This window comes from Salmo salar, chromosome 13 (assembly GCF_965601325.2).
Source record: "Salmo salar chromosome 13, fSalSal1, whole genome shotgun sequence".
NCBI lineage: Eukaryota > Metazoa > Chordata > Actinopteri > Salmoniformes > Salmonidae > Salmo > Salmo salar.
Window position 1 is genome coordinate 87,564,380 of NC_138303.1, and position 15,866 is coordinate 87,580,245.

At 42.8% G+C, this 15,866-nt stretch overlaps 1 protein-coding gene across 3 annotated transcripts in view; it reads left to right on the top strand.

Annotated features, from left to right (window-relative positions):
• Window positions 1-15,866, top strand: part of LOC106567798 (GRB2-associated-binding protein 3) — a 33,055-nt gene that overhangs the window by 9,165 nt on the left and 8,024 nt on the right. For all 3 annotated transcript variants that reach the window (XM_014137540.3, XM_014137542.3, XM_014137541.3), the window contains exons 3-6: window positions 11,726-11,927; window positions 13,210-13,697; window positions 15,329-15,384; window positions 15,595-15,844. In XM_014137540.3, coding sequence (XP_013993015.2) covers window positions 11,726-11,927; window positions 13,210-13,697; window positions 15,329-15,384; window positions 15,595-15,844 — 996 coding nt within the window. The remainder of the gene's footprint in view (window positions 1-11,725; window positions 11,928-13,209; window positions 13,698-15,328; window positions 15,385-15,594; window positions 15,845-15,866) is intronic.

The window sequence follows — 15,866 nt, forward strand, 5'->3', positions numbered from 1 at the left end:
TGGCTATGGTAAAGAGGAAAGGAAGCCACTACAATCAAGTCAAAAAACTCCGTGAAGGATTGCTATCGGAAGGAAATCTCCGGTTTTGGACACACACTGGATATTATTCTATTTGTAATTGCATTCGTACCATAAGGACAGCTCGCTTGGAAGGACTTGAACTCCTAGAATTCGCCGGCCGTGAGTAACCACTGCGAATGAATGAGCTGCCCTGTTCAATGCGATCGTTTGATCATGCATATTATGGAAGCGCAAATGTGCTTATAATTGGAATGTTTGATAAACTTGGGAATGGAATTCAAAACACAGCGCTGTGAAAACAATTAAGATGTTTAAGTTTGGGAAACACTGAGATCCTATGCACAATGTAACCTAATCATATGTCTAATATTTGGCCTAACGTGGAAATGCAATGCATCCACGCAACGAATGATACTGCGTGTTCAAACTTCATTAAAGGGACAAAACGTATAAAGGGATGAAATGTTTAAAACGCAACTAAAATGCCGAACTTGCACATGTTCAATTCAAAATGGGTCAATATGCTGAAATGGATGACTGTGTTTTAAAGCATTAAAGGAGGTCTAAAGGGGCATTACGTTTAACAATCAAACCAACAACTGTGTCATTGTAAATTGAGTGAACTAAAAGTGAATGATGGAGGATGAAATCCCAAATAAGACTCCACTGGAGAGGGCAGAGGATCATTTAAATTCACTATATGCAGCCCGGAGAGGCAAACTTGGAGCGTGTACACGCAAAATGAATGAAATAAAAGTCCTTCTTGTTGATGGAGGAAACATTGAAACTGTGAATGAGAGTCTTGAAGCATTTGATGCTGTTCTCAATGACTTTAAGAATGCTCATGAATCTGTGCTAGAGCTGGTCACAGAGGAGGAACAAGAACAGGAGAGCATGAACTATTATCAACCAAGAATGAGAACTTATGAACATTTCCTGAAAGAGGTGGAAATATGGAAAAAAGCTGAAGTTGAGCCACAAACGCTCATTGAACCACACAACAGCATTTCCAATGTGTCAAAAACATCAAGTAAAACAAAGTATTCTAAGACGGCTTCCTCAGTGTCGTCTGCACGCCTAAAAGCTGAGGCAGAACGAGCAGCTCTACTAGCTCGCCAAGCATCATTACAGGACAAGCATGCACTGGAACTGGAGAGAGCTCAACTGAATGTTAGGATGGAGAAAATGGCACTGGAAACGGACATAGCAGCATATAATGCCAAACTGAAGGTCCTGGAGAGTGTTGAGTCAACTTCTCAATCCCATGCTGTGGCAGCCCATTTACTAAGCCAAGAAGATGGAATGAACTCTTATTTTGAGAACCAGGTACCTGAGGTCTATGTGGAACCTGAAACATCACCTGTTGAGTTTGCTGCATTAGGTGCAGTTCCAAATACCCCACTACAAAGGGTTTTACAACAACCGACAACAAAGCCATCAAAACCTATTCAGAAAACAGTCATGAACCACACCCTTCAGCAGCCAACAGCAAGGTCTAGCAATCAACACAGAATCAACACTGCAGGTATCAGCGATAATGCCAGCCATGATAACCTCTCTACTGTCATGCAAAGGCAGAATGAAATTGCTGACCTCCTTGTACTACAGCACAAACAGGCCACACTCCCTGTTAGGGAGATACCTATGTTTGACGGTGATCCTCTAAACTTTAGGCCATTCATGCGTGCATTTGAACATGGTATAGAAGATAAGACGAGCAGTCACCAGGATAGGCTCTATTACCTGGAACAGTACACCACTGGTCAGCCCAAGGATCTGGTACGTAGTTGTCTGCATATGGAAGCCAGAAGAGGCTATGCAGAGGCTAAGAGGTTGTTAAAGGAACACTTTGGCAATGAAATCAAAGTCACCACTGCTTACATGGAAAAAGCTTGGAACTGGACAAACATCAAACCGGATGATGGAAAGGGACTGGGTGGCTATGCACTCTATCTTAGAGGTTGCTGTAATGCTATGCAAGACCTACAGAACATGGAAGAGCTTAATCTTCCCTCCAACATAAAGTTGATCATGTCAAAACTTCCCTACAAACTAAGGGAAAAATGGAGGTCTACGGCATGTGATATTTTAGAGAGAAGACACCTGAGGGCCCAGTTCAGTGACCTTGTGACGTTCATGGAAAAACAGGCCAAAATACTGCAGGATCCGTTGTATGGAGATATTCAAGATCCCCTGTTCAACAAAAAGTTTTTAAAAACCAGAACAGAAGCTGACTTTAAACAGCAGTTCAAGTCCAAGAGTAGGGGAAGCAGCTTTGCCACTGCAGTAGCTGTAGTGGCAGATTGTGACTCTGAAAAACCTCTAAAAGAACAAACATTAAAAGTAAGGAGACCAGGCACCTATCCTTCTGACGCTCCCAGTACCTCATGCGTATTTTGTGCTGGAGAGCATTTATTGGTCGACTGCCAACAGGTGAAGGCACAGCCACACGAATCCAAGGTTGAGTTTCTGAGATCAAAAGGCCTTTGTTTTGGCTGTTTGATGAGAGGACACTTAAGCAAAGAATGTAAAAGAAGGATGACCTGTCAGAGCTGTCAAAGAAAGCACCCCACTATCCTGCACATTGAAGGAAGAGAGAGATTTAGATCTCAAAAGGCAGATATGAGTGGTGTAGCAGTAAAGCGGGAGGAGACTGTCAGCAGTGCTCTTGTCTCACTGGAAGCTGGTGACGATACCGGGGCCGGTACAGATTGTGCACTTGCAATTGTGCCAGTTCAAGTAAAGGTGGCAAATGGAAGCAAGTCTGTGTTAACCTATGCGTTTCTCGATTCTGGTAGCTCGGCAACATTTTGTACGGAGAGACTCATGAGGCAGCTGAATGCTAAATGCAGTGAGACTGAAATTCTGCTACGCACAATGGGGCAGGAGAGTCCTACCAAGAGCTTTGAGATATCTGGATTAGAGATTGGCAACGTGGAAGGCAACACATTTCTTGCATTACCAAAGGTCTACACCCAAAATAAGATCCCAGTGACAAGAGAGAACATTCCCACTCAGAAAGATCTCAAAAGGTGGCCATACCTGAAAGGGGTTCAGTTGAAGGAAATTGATGCCGACGTCGAACTCCTGATTGGCGTAAATGCTCCAAAGGCAATGGAACCCTGGCAAATCATAAATAGCCAAGGCAACGGACCGTATGCAGTGAAAACCATCTTTGGATGGGTGATGAACGGTCCTCTTAACAATTGTACCATGGCAGAAGAATCTGGATGTCCTACGGTGATGGCCAATCGTATCTCAATGGCCGACCTGGGGGTTCTTCTTGTAAATCAATACAACCATGACTTCCCTGAGAGAGAGTATGAAGAGAAGAGTGAGATGTCAGCTGAGGATCGTAAGTTTATGGAGATAGTATCAAGCTCCATAACCCTCAAAGACCATCACTATTACTTACCGTTGCCCTTTCGCAACAAACAGGTAGTCCTGCCGAACAATCGTGACATGGCAAAGCAGCGGGCTCTAAATATCATAAGGAAGTTTAAGAAGGATGAAGGTTACGCTGCAGAGTACAAAGGCTTCATGGAAGAGATGATAACAAAAGGTTATGCCGAGAAGGTACCACAAGAACAGCTTCTCAGAGAGAAAGGCAAGGTATGGTACATACCACACCATGGCGTTCACCATAAGCGCAAAGGAACAATACGAGTGGTGTTTGACTGTTCATCATCCTATAAAGGTACATCTCTTAACAGTGAACTCCTTCAAGGCCCTGACCTGGCAAACACGCTTATAGGAGTCTTGCTAAGATTTCGGCAAGAGCACATTGCCATGATGGCAGACATCGAAGGAATGTTCCATCAAGTACGTGTCCACGAAGATGACTTGGACTTCCTGCGATTCCTATGGTGGCCGGATGGTGACACTAACAAAAGATTGGAGGAGTACAGAATGACAGTACATCTTTTCGGTGCTATATCCTCTCCAAGTTGTGCAAATTTTGCACTACGAAAGACTGCAGAAGACAACTGTGAGAGGTACGATGAAGAGGTGATTCAAACAGTGAAGTCCAACTTCTACGTTGATGACTGCCTCAAGTCAGTGGCCACAGAAGAACAAGCCATAGCTCTCACAAAAAATCTCAGGGATGTGTGCTCTCAGGGTGGGTTAAAATTGACCAAGTGGGTCGGCAACAGCCGTGCTGTGCTGACTTCTATCCCTGATGAACACAAAGCCAAGCAGATAAAAGAACTGGACCTGGACAGAGAAAAGCTGCCTGTTGAAAGGGCACTTGGAATCCGATGGAACATTGAAAGAGATGTGTTTACCTTCCGAGTCATTGTCAAGAACAGACCCCTTACAAGAAGAGGTATTCTCTCTACTGTCAGCTCTGTTTATGATCCATTAGGTTTCCTCGCACCATTCGTATTAAAGGCAAAGCAAATTCTTCAAGTGCTCTGCAAGCTAAAGTGTGGATGGGACGAAGTCATCCCCGAAGAACACTCTATTTCATGGAAGAGATGGCTCTCAGAGCTAGACCAGCTTTCTAGATTCCAGATAGACAGGTGTATGATGCCTGAGAACTTTGGTCAAGTCAAGACCGCACAGCTGCATCACTTCGGTGACGCAAGTGAGCAAGGTTATGGCACGGCAAGCTACCTTAGGTTCACAAACGGTATGGGAAAGGTCCACATTGCATTCATACTGGGGAAATCAAGGGTCACTCCATTGGCAGTGAGAGTGGACAGGATGTTAAGGTTGGAGCTCCAGATTGAACTTGAGGAGTCAACTTTCTGGACAGACAGCCAGTCTGTGCTAAAATACATCCGCAACGATACCAAGAGATTCCATACCTTTGTGGCTAATAGGGTTGCTATGATCCGTGACCTATCGAAAGCAAAACAGTGGAGGTATTTGAACTCCAAACACAACCCAGCCGATGATGCTTCAAGAGGATTACATGTTGAAATTTTCCTGAACTCAAAGAGATGGCGCAAAGGACCAGAATTCCTGGAGAAAACAGAAACACAATGGCCAGAAGTCCCCGAGGAGCTTGGCTCCATCCCTTCAGATGATCCAGAGGTGAGAAAAGACGTCATCGTAAACAGTACATGTGTGGAAGAAAAGAGTCCGACCAGCAAACTGATCGAGTACTATTCAACATGGAACAGCTTGAAGAAAGCAGTTGCCTGGATGCTGAAACTGAAGAGACTTCTTATACAGTTAAGCCAGAAAAGGAAAGTTCTCACACAAACTGATCCAGGTTCAGATCAGAGTCTGACAAACTCACTGAAGGAACAAATTGACAAGTTCAAACTGACATTTGGAAAAGAAAGTCTGTCTGTGGATGACCTAGATGAAGCAGAAAAGGCCATCATTCGATTTGAGCAACTACAGCACTATAAACAAGAAATTGCACTAGTTGTGAAAGGAAAACAATGTGCCAAGAGAAATGGCTCAATCTGTAAGCTTGATCCAATTGTTGACAATGGCATTCTGAGAGTGGGAGGAAGGTTAAGCAAAGCTGCTATGCCTACGGAACTAAAGAATCCTATGATCCTACCCAAAGACTCCTACATCTCCAGACTGATCTTACTCCACATCCATGAGCAGGTTGGCCACTCTGGGAGAGGGCACATGCTTTCTAGACTTCGCCAGCGATATTGGATACCCTGTGCCAACTCCTTAGCAAGGAAGATCCTTAAGAGCTGTGTCTTCTGCAGGCGGATGCAAGCTAGAGCTGGAGAACAGAAGATGGCCGACCTTCCACAAGATCGGGTGTCACCTGATTTGCCGCCTTTCACCCATGTGGGCATAGATTACTTCGGCCCCATAGAGGTGAAGCGAGGCCGCGTTCATGTGAAGCGGTATGGTGTGATCTTTACTTGCCTTGTGAGTCGAGCTGTCCATCTAGAAGTTGCTAGTTATCTGGATACTGATTCCTGCATCAATGCCCTGCGCAGGTTCATCTGTCGAAGGGGCCCAGTCACAAGTATCAGAACAGACAATGGCACCAACTTTGTTGGAACACACAGAGCTAGGAGAAGCTCTGAAAGAGCTGGATCACAACAAGATTCAAAATGAATTACTGAAGGAAGGAGTGACATGGTCATTCAATCCTCCCTCTGGAGCCCACCATGGTATGGGAGAGGTTGATCCGACTGGTGAAAAAGATCCTCTATTCAGTCCTTAAAGAGCAAGTACTGGATGATGAGGCTTTGCAGACAGCCTTGTGTGAAGTTGAGGCAATCATGAACGACAGACCAATCACAACTGTAACAAATGACCCTAATGATCTAGAACCCCTGACTCCGAACCATCTGCTTCATCTGAAAGCAAAGCCAGTCCTGCCACCAGGACTATTCCAGAGAAGCGACCTATACTCACGAAGGAGATGGAAGCAAGTACAATATATTACTGACCTCTTCTGGAAGAGATGGATCAGGGAGTATCTTCCACTTATGCAGGAACGGAACAAGTGGAACAAAACTAAGAGAAACTTCAGTCCTGGTGACCTTGTGGTCATTGTCGACGACACCGCCCCTAGGAACTCTTGGCTAATGGGGCGTGTGGTGGAGGCTTTGCCAGGGGCCAAAGGTCTTGTCCGGAGCGTCTTGGTTAAGACCAAGACCAATATCTTACAGAGACCTATCAATAAACTCTGTCTGCTCCTGGAGGCAGCGTAGTGAGACACACACACACACACACACACACACACACACACACACACATACCCAGTGCTCCATCTTTGAATCACGTGCACCTCTGATTCGTTGATGTTGTACTCTTACATTCTTTGATGTCGTAGTCATACATTTTTTGGACGTCATACTCTTGACATTTTTGGAAGTTGAACACCTGAACACTTCAACTCAGACTGAGATCTACGGACTATTTTCCTATATGGCACCTTGTATATTTGTATATAGCTATGAACTGTAATAGTGCTCTGGTATAGAATGTTTTGTGTATTGGCTCTACGTTTGAATATTAAGTAATTGTTGTCCATTCAGTGCAGTCAACAATTAGGGGCCGGTATGTTAGAGCCTATTTGGACATATTTGTATAAAAGACAGAACATTCAGAGCTCCATGTATATTTGTGTAAATATGAATGTATATGATGAAATATTAGGTACGTACCTTTATGATTTATATTTACCTGTTTGAGATGTATTCATTTGTTGTTAGTGTAACTTAGTTTTGTCCCCCCCCTCTTGCCCATTCATTGTACTGCAGTAAGTGTGTTAGGATAAAAGCAGGAAGTTGGGCCTTTGGGGGGAGGAGTCCTTGCTAGACGCGGGAGCGGTATAGTTTTTTGACCATACAGACATACAGACAGGTCATATTGTGTATTTTCCATATCAAGTAACCTATGTTTTAAGTTGATTGGATATTCATTTTCCTGTTAGATATAAGAAGAATAAACATTTTTGTTGCACCATATCCCTGGATCACATTGAATGTTTGGCTTTTTGGAAACCTTGAGTGTGGACTGTATGCGTACCAAACAACCCCGCTTCAGGCTTGGGCAGTGGCTATGGTAAAGAGGAAAGGAAGCCACTACAGAATGGAATAAGAATATATACATATAAATATATGGATGACCAATGACAGAGCGGCATAGGCAAGATGCAATAGATGGTATAAAATACAATATATACATATGAGATAAACCATTTAGGTGTCTGATGATTTCTCTGTGTTAAAAATTGTCATGAGGGTCTTAAAAATGTCTTGAGGACATGACTGGTAAGTCAATGACTGTCTCAGAGAAGCCCGGCGGAGATTCCTGCAAAAATATTATTTGAAGATGTGAATATTAATTTGTCATGTGTGGTTTTGCATTGCATTTAAAGGAGACGTTTGAATTAAATGTGTTTATTCTCATTAATGCTCCAAGCCAAGTATGATACTTTGCCTCTTCTTGGCTGTTAAAGTCCCTGGGCTCAAGAAATGTACTGATGTCCCTCAATGACATATTGTAATATATTAACTATTTTAAGGGTATTAGGTTGAGGTTAGAAATCTTTTTCGCAAAAGGGCCCTGACGAACATGTACAATCAGAAAAGTGCACACTAAAATGATAGACAGACACACGTATGCAGACACACACAAGCACACATGTAGGCATGCACACACGCACGCATGCATACACCTACTTCAATGTTGTAGCAATAATCAAATCAGAACCATTTTGCAGAGAGATTCTGATTACAAACAGTAAATCACTGGACAGTGCTGAAGTAAAATGTGATTTATTTTACCCAATTCAGTTACAAGCTATCTTTCTCTGTGAAACTCATAGTGCCATAGATATTACAACTCCACAGGCATGCAAGTTCAGCTAGGGTGACGCTTGAACAGTTAGACACCAAGCTCTCTTGTCTTCATGTCTTATTAACTCCAAACCAGGGGGAGAGCTGTGGATAAGAGCTGCCAGTTGGAACATTTAGTTAAACATTGTTCTGTGTGGAGCAGATAGAGCCGACTACATGATCTCCAGACAAAGAGAAGAGATTATAGCCCAGAGGAACAGTGGCAAACCCCAGGTTTACACATTACTGGTAATGATAACACAATGTCAGACATTCAGTCAATGAAATCCTGAACTAGTTTAATATTCATTACACACACAAAAAACTTTCCAACACACACTGTCGTAAATCCATTGTGTGAAAAAACAGATAATGCCACAATTTCATTATTTTCTGCAGTTTCATGTGCTGAATAATACCTTCAGGCTCTGCCATGATGTTACAATATGCCTCTTATAGATACATAACTATAAGGTACTTACAGCATTTTAAATCATTTTCAAATAGTAGTTACAGTATATCTCATTGTCTCCAGAAATATGAATACACAAAGCGTTGATAGACCAAGCTATTATACTCTACCACATGGTGATACTCACACTCATCATACTTTGGTCTTTATAACTATACTGAACAAAAATATAAACGCACCATTAAACAATTTCAAAGATTTTACTGAGTTACAGTTCATACAAGGAAATCAGTCAATTGAAATAAATTCATTTGTCACACTCGTCGTAAGAATGAGGAGACCAAGGCGCAGTGTGCGTAGAGTTCCACATGTTTAATAAAGGAAACTCACCAAAACAATACAGCGCAAACGACACGTGACGTCATGGAGTTCATAACCTGCACCTACACATAAACAAGATCCCACAACTCAAGGAGGGCAAAAGGGCTGCCTAAGTATGGTTCCCAATCAGAGACAACGATGGACAGCTGCCTCTGATTGTTAACCACACTCAGCCAAAACAAAGAAATAGAAAAACTAGATTGCCCACCCCACATCACACCCTGACCTAACCAAACTAGAGGAAAATAAACGTCTCTAAGGTCAGGGCGTGACATCATTAGGCCCTAATCTATGGATTTCACGACTGGGAATACAGATATGTATCTGTTGGTCACAGATACCTTTAAAAAAAGTAGGGACTTGGATCAGAAAACCAGTCAGTATCTGGTGTGACCACCATTTGCCTCATGCAGCGCGAAACATCTCCTTCGCATAGAGTTGATAGACTGTTGATTGTGGTCTATGGCATGTTGTGCCACTTCTCTTCAATGGCTGTGCGAAGTTGCTGAATATTAGCAGAAACTGGAACATGCTGTTGTACACGTCGATCCAGAGCATCCCAAACATGCCCAATGGGTGACATGTCTGATGAGTATACAGGCCATGGAAGAACTGGGACATATCCATCTTCCAGAAATTGTGTACAGATCCTTGCGACATGGGGCCGTGCATTGTCATCCTGAAACATGAGGTGATGGCGGCGGATGAATGACACAACAATGGGCCTCAGGATCTCATCACGGTATCTCTGTGCATTCAAATTGCCATCAATAAAATGCAATTGTGTCCATTGTCGGTAGTTTATGCCTGCCCATACCAAAACCCCACTGACACCATGGGGCACTCTGTTCACAACGTTGACATCAGCAAACCGCTCACCCACACGACGCCATACACATGGTCTGGTTGTGAGGCCGGTTGGACATACTGCCAAATTCTCTAAAACGATGTTGGAGACGACTTATGGTAGAGAAATTAACATTCAATTCTCTGGCAACAGCTCTGGTGGACATTCCTGCAGTCAGCATGTCCATTGCACGCTCCCTCAAAACTTAAGACATCTGTGGCATTGTATTGTGTGACAAAACTGCACATTTTAGAGTGGCCTTTTATAGTCCCCAGCACAAAGTGCACCTGTGTTATGATCATGATGTTAAATCAGCTTCTTGAATGCTACACCTGTCAGGTGGATGGATTATCTTTGCAAAGGAGAAATGCTCACTAACAGAGATGTAAAAAATGTGTGCACAACATTTTAGAGAAATAAGCTTTTTGTACGTATGGAACATTTCTGGGATATTATATTTCAGCTCATGAAACATGGGGGGGACCAACACTTTACATGTTGCGTTTATATTTTTGTTCAGTTTATAATGACCTCAGTTACTGAAAGCCCAGCAGAGATGATTGCCAGTAATGAAGTAACGACAATCTATTAGTTAAGCAATGTGTGAATGATGAGAACATTGATGTTTCCTCGTATATAGATCTCAGGCTCCTGTCTGCATGTTCTCTCCACTCAACTAAAATCATTTTAACTGAAAATTAATAGCTATAGCTATGTTCTACTAGTCAGCACCTCGCCTAATATTTTCAATAGAAAATTCAAACACATAACTATGCATGCACAGGACACAGTCACAAACTACAGTATGTACAGTATATGGTTTGGAAAAGTAAAGAAATAGTACATTTTTCAATAATTACACTGCCTGGTCTTTTTTTTCTCATTCTTATGTTTTATGGTGCTGGTCAAATAATGGTTATTCTACACGTCACATATTTACACAAAATAGAACGAGTATAAGAACACCTGCACTTTCCATGACATAGACTGACCAGGTAAATCCACGTGACATCTATGATCCCTTATTGATGTCACTTGTTAAATCCACATTAATCAGTGTAGATGAAGGGGAGACAGGTTAAAGAAGGATCTTAAAGCTTTGAGACACTTGAGACATGGATTGTGCATGTGCGTCATTCAGAGGGTGAATGGGAAAGACAAAACATTTTTGTGTGAAGAACTGCAATGCTGCTGGGTTTTTCACACTCTGTGTATCAAGAATGGTCCACCACCCAAAGGACATCCATCCAACTTGACACAACTGTGAGAAGCATTGGAGTCAACATGGGCCAGCATCCCTGTGGAACGCTTTCAACACCTTGTAGAGTCCATGCTCTGACTGTTCTGAGGGCAAAACGAGGGTGGTGGGTGGGGTGTTCCTAATGTTTGGTATGCTCAGTGTATAACATGATTATACCTACACATGTGTTGTGGTTATACTGTACCATAGTGGACTTTTTATTAGAAAAGGGGTTACTCAGTCTGAATAGTTACATGGTGGGGGATTCGTTTACAGTAAGGGGGACATGGACAAGCGCAAAAGCATCAACAGCACTACAAATTCATTGCACTGCCACCTGCTGGAGAGTACTGACAACTACGTTTCAGAGATCACATTTATCAAGAGACAGATCAGGATTCCTGTCTGACTCTGACCCAATGTCTGTGTAACATTATCCTGAGCCAGCCCAGAACTAATGTAGAAACTATGGATTTCTTCTCTCTATTCTCTCTAATCCCCTGTTCTTTTTCTCTCCCTCGCTCTCTCCCCATCTCTCTGTCTTTCAGAATCAGAGGAAGTTTTCTCTCACACCCCAACCCCCCAGCAGGTTTCACCAGCTCTCTCCCGAAGTATGTCATTCATTTCCAACCATGACTTTAGGACCAATGGCAACAGCAGAGTGGAGATGCTAAGCCAGATGGAACCCAACTATCCACTGGACTACCTCTTCCTCTCACAGTGTGAGACAGGGAGGTTCAGCATCTCTAGGTAAATAGCCTCTCAAACATCAAGCTGGACACCATATCAACACCACACGTTGTTTAACCCTCTACTGCACATGTTTAGTTTTTTCATTTAAAAAAAAGTGCAGTATGCCGAAATCGCTCTGCCACTTCCTGGTTGCAAGAATTCGAACAGTTCGCCTAATTTCAGTTTATGTGACAAAACAAGCAAGTATAGTGTAAAGAATCATTGTACCATCCAAACCACAGTGAAATATATTTTCAATAACCAAAATATTGTATTTTCAGCTGTTTGAAGCTGGTGTACAAAACCGAAAGTAAAATACGCAAAAACGAAACTTAAGAACATAAAGCATAGAAATAGTGCACATAGAACATATCTACCACTTCTTAGACTTGCTATCAATGAGAATGACAGATCTATAACTCACATTTCTATGTGAATTTGGTCAGGTCACCCAAAAAGTGACATATTGCATCCCCCCAAAAATATCCATTCTATTCTTGGAAGATTTAGGCTTTCTGATGTATCAATAATTTCAACAACAAAAAAATTACTTTTACCCCCATCACCCAGATTAGAACGTTTTGCCTCAGGGCAACTCTGTGCCATAAGGGCACTAAAACACCAAAGAAAATCTGATATTTTCAGAACATTTATTAAGTGAAATATAGTAGAAACGAGACTATTTTCATAAGAAATTAAAATTGGGCATATAGTATTTCACTGCCTCTAAAACCTGATTCTGGGGGTCATTCTTCCTCACTGTCCTCAAGATCACCGTCCTCACTATCAGAGGGTATGATCCTAACTGCTCAATTAGGCTAATTTTACCCATAGAATTTCCCTGTGTCAATTGCCTGTGAATGTCAGTGGATATGTTGGCAAAAACATTGACCAAAGCCCTCATTTCAATCAAGCTACATGTCTTTCATTGAGTATGATATTGCCCTGAAAAGTAGCATAACTGCTCAACGTTGCCCTGAGGCAACAAAAAGAAAACTACATTTAAAAAATATATTTATAAAAACGAAACATGTTAAAAACCTAATAAATATGCTTCTTTAGAGATTTGTCAAGTTATCTCTATTTAAACATGCAAAAGTCTGAAATGTTTCTTAACCTTCGCTCACACCATGCGCTCAAGTCGCTCTTCTTCCTGAAGACGATCCCTCCCCCAATTGATACATCATACGAGCTTCTGCACCTCATTGGATTGTTTACAGACGTCATCACATATTTTGATGTTTAGGTTAAATGATGATAAATGATAAACACTGTATTTTTCTTTTTCTTTCTTTTATAGATGCGACAGCTTTTCAAACTCGGAGAGATCTCTGGAACAAAATTCATCAGACACTACTACTGAAGATGTCTTCTCTTCACCCCTCGGCACTGATCCTTCTCCGTCTCCCTTTCCCCATACTGGACCATTTCTGTCCCCCTTCCCTCACACTGGACCATCTTCGTCTCCCTTCCCCCACATTAGGACGCATGACCCCCCTTTCAGCGCACCATGTGGCCCCACGTCAACCTCATCCTCTCCTCGAACACTCCATCGTACACCGGATATCTTCCAGTTTGACAAGCCATACTCTTCTGCCATATTGGAGGCAACTAGTGATGGACTAACTCCCCCTCCTCTACCCCCCAAGCCTGTCCACCTCTCAGAGCACCTCAGAGATGACGGCTCCCACGGGCCTCTGGCAGGAATTAAGCAGCAGCTCACAGGTCAACCTGCACTCATCCCCCGGAGGATCTCTCTGTCAGGCCTGCCAGACCACTTCAGAAGAGGTACAGTATATAACCAGCAGAGTCCTTCAGTCTAGGCCAGGGTTCCCCAACTATGATTATATTTTGCCCCCCAAGTTTTCTGCATTTTTTATTTATTTTTTATTGTTGGACTTAAGACTCCAAAAACACCAGGAAATCAGCTCCAAGTGATTTTAAATTTGGAAATCTGATCCAAAGTATTCCTAAACAAAATAGAGCTATGTATGTGATTGTATTAAAATGTAAGCAAGGTTTGAAATGATTATGTTTTCGTCAAATATTATATCTGTTTCTAGCTTCTTGCGGTCAATTTGCAGTCTCCAAATGTATAATTACACTAAAAGTATGTGGACACTGGCTCGTCGAACATCTCATTCCAAAATCATGGGCATTAATATGGAGTTGGTCCCCACTTTGTTGCTATAACAGTCTCCACTCTTCTGAGAAGAGAAGGCTTTCCATCCAGGCTGTATCACAACTGGCCCTGATTGGGAGTCCCATAGGGCGGCGCACAATTGGCTCAGCGTCGTCCAGGTTTGGCGAGTGTAGGCCGTCATTGAAAATAAGAATTTTTTCTTAACTGACTTGCCTAGTTAAACAAAGGTTAAATAAAAAATATGTGGGAACATTGCTGCGGGGACTTGCTTCCTTTTAGCCACAAAAGCATTATTGTGGTCGGGCAATGATGTTGGGTGATTAGGCCCGCAGTTCCAATTGAAATCCAAAGGGGTTAGATGGGGTTGAGGTCCGGGCTTCGTGCAGGCCAGTCAAGTTCTTCCACACCGATCTCAACAAACCCTTTCTGTATGGCCCTCGCTTTGTGCACGAGGGCATTGTCATGCTGAAACAGGAAAGGGCCTTCCCCAAACTGTTGCCACAAAGTTGGAACCCTAGAATCGTCTAGAATGTCATTGTATGTTGCAGCGTTAAGATTTCCCTTCACTGGAACTAATGGGCCTAGACCGAACCATGAAAAACAGCCCCAGACCATTATTCCTCCTCCACCAAACTATTCCTCCTCCACCAAACGAGGACAGACGATTTTTACGCGCTGCGCACTTTAACACTCGACGGTCCCGTTCTGTGAGATTGTGTGACGTACCACTTTGCAGCTGAGCCGTTGTTGCTCCTAGAAGTTTCCACTTCACAATAACAGCACTTACAGTTGACCGGGGAAGCTCTAGCAGAGCAGAAATGTGACGAACTGACTTGTTGGAAAAGTGGCATCCTATAACGGTGCCACTTTGAAAGTCACTGAGCTCTTCAGTACGGGCCATTCTACTACCAATGTTTGTCTATGGAAATTGCATGGATGTTTGCTCGATTTTATTCACATGTCAGGAACGGTGTGGCTGAAATAGCCGAATCCACTCATTTGAAGGGGTGCCCACATACTGTTTCGGCCCCACGACCATTCACTCAAGAAAAAAATCGGCCCGCGGCTGAATGTAGTTGATGATTTCTGGTCTAGGCCCTTTATACCTGCCGCCACATACTGTATGCTCATCAATGTGGTATATGTAATCAATATAGTCAGCACGTGTATTTATTCTGACCTAACATGTTTCCAACCACACAGTATGCCTGGTGTCATTGTTTCTGTTATATAACATGATAACCACCTTCATTAGTGATATTTCTGTCTTATCTAGGAGACACTGAGGGGACTGCATTGAGGAGCAGGAACAAAAGGCTCAGTCTCAATTTGGTGAGAAAACATGTACTTACAATGGATGAGAACTGAATGTTTTGCACATCATTTTGTCGGATAGTTCACAGCAGGGAATAATTCTTAACTGTCATTGTTTCCTTTTTGAATCTCAAACAACAATATAGGATTTACAAGTGACTTATTACATCATTCTAGGCCATGCTGTAGTACAAATTCCTAAGTTGGTCTGGTCTTGTTGTCTTGTAGCCACATTTCATTGCCACTCAAAGTCCAAACTGCCATGAGGACTCGTACGTGTCCATGGCCTCTCCGCGTGTCTTTGTTGGTGAAGATGTATTGGACGGCTACGTCCCTATGAGCCCCACTCCAATCAGCTTCCTCAAGGCTAATGGCAAAACAGAGGCCCCTCTCGCTCCCACCTCCCTTCCCATTGCAGATCTACCTGGGGATCTAGAACCACCTCCAATCAACAGGGATCTCAAACCACGCAGGAGAGGTAATGAACAAAAAGGAAGTAA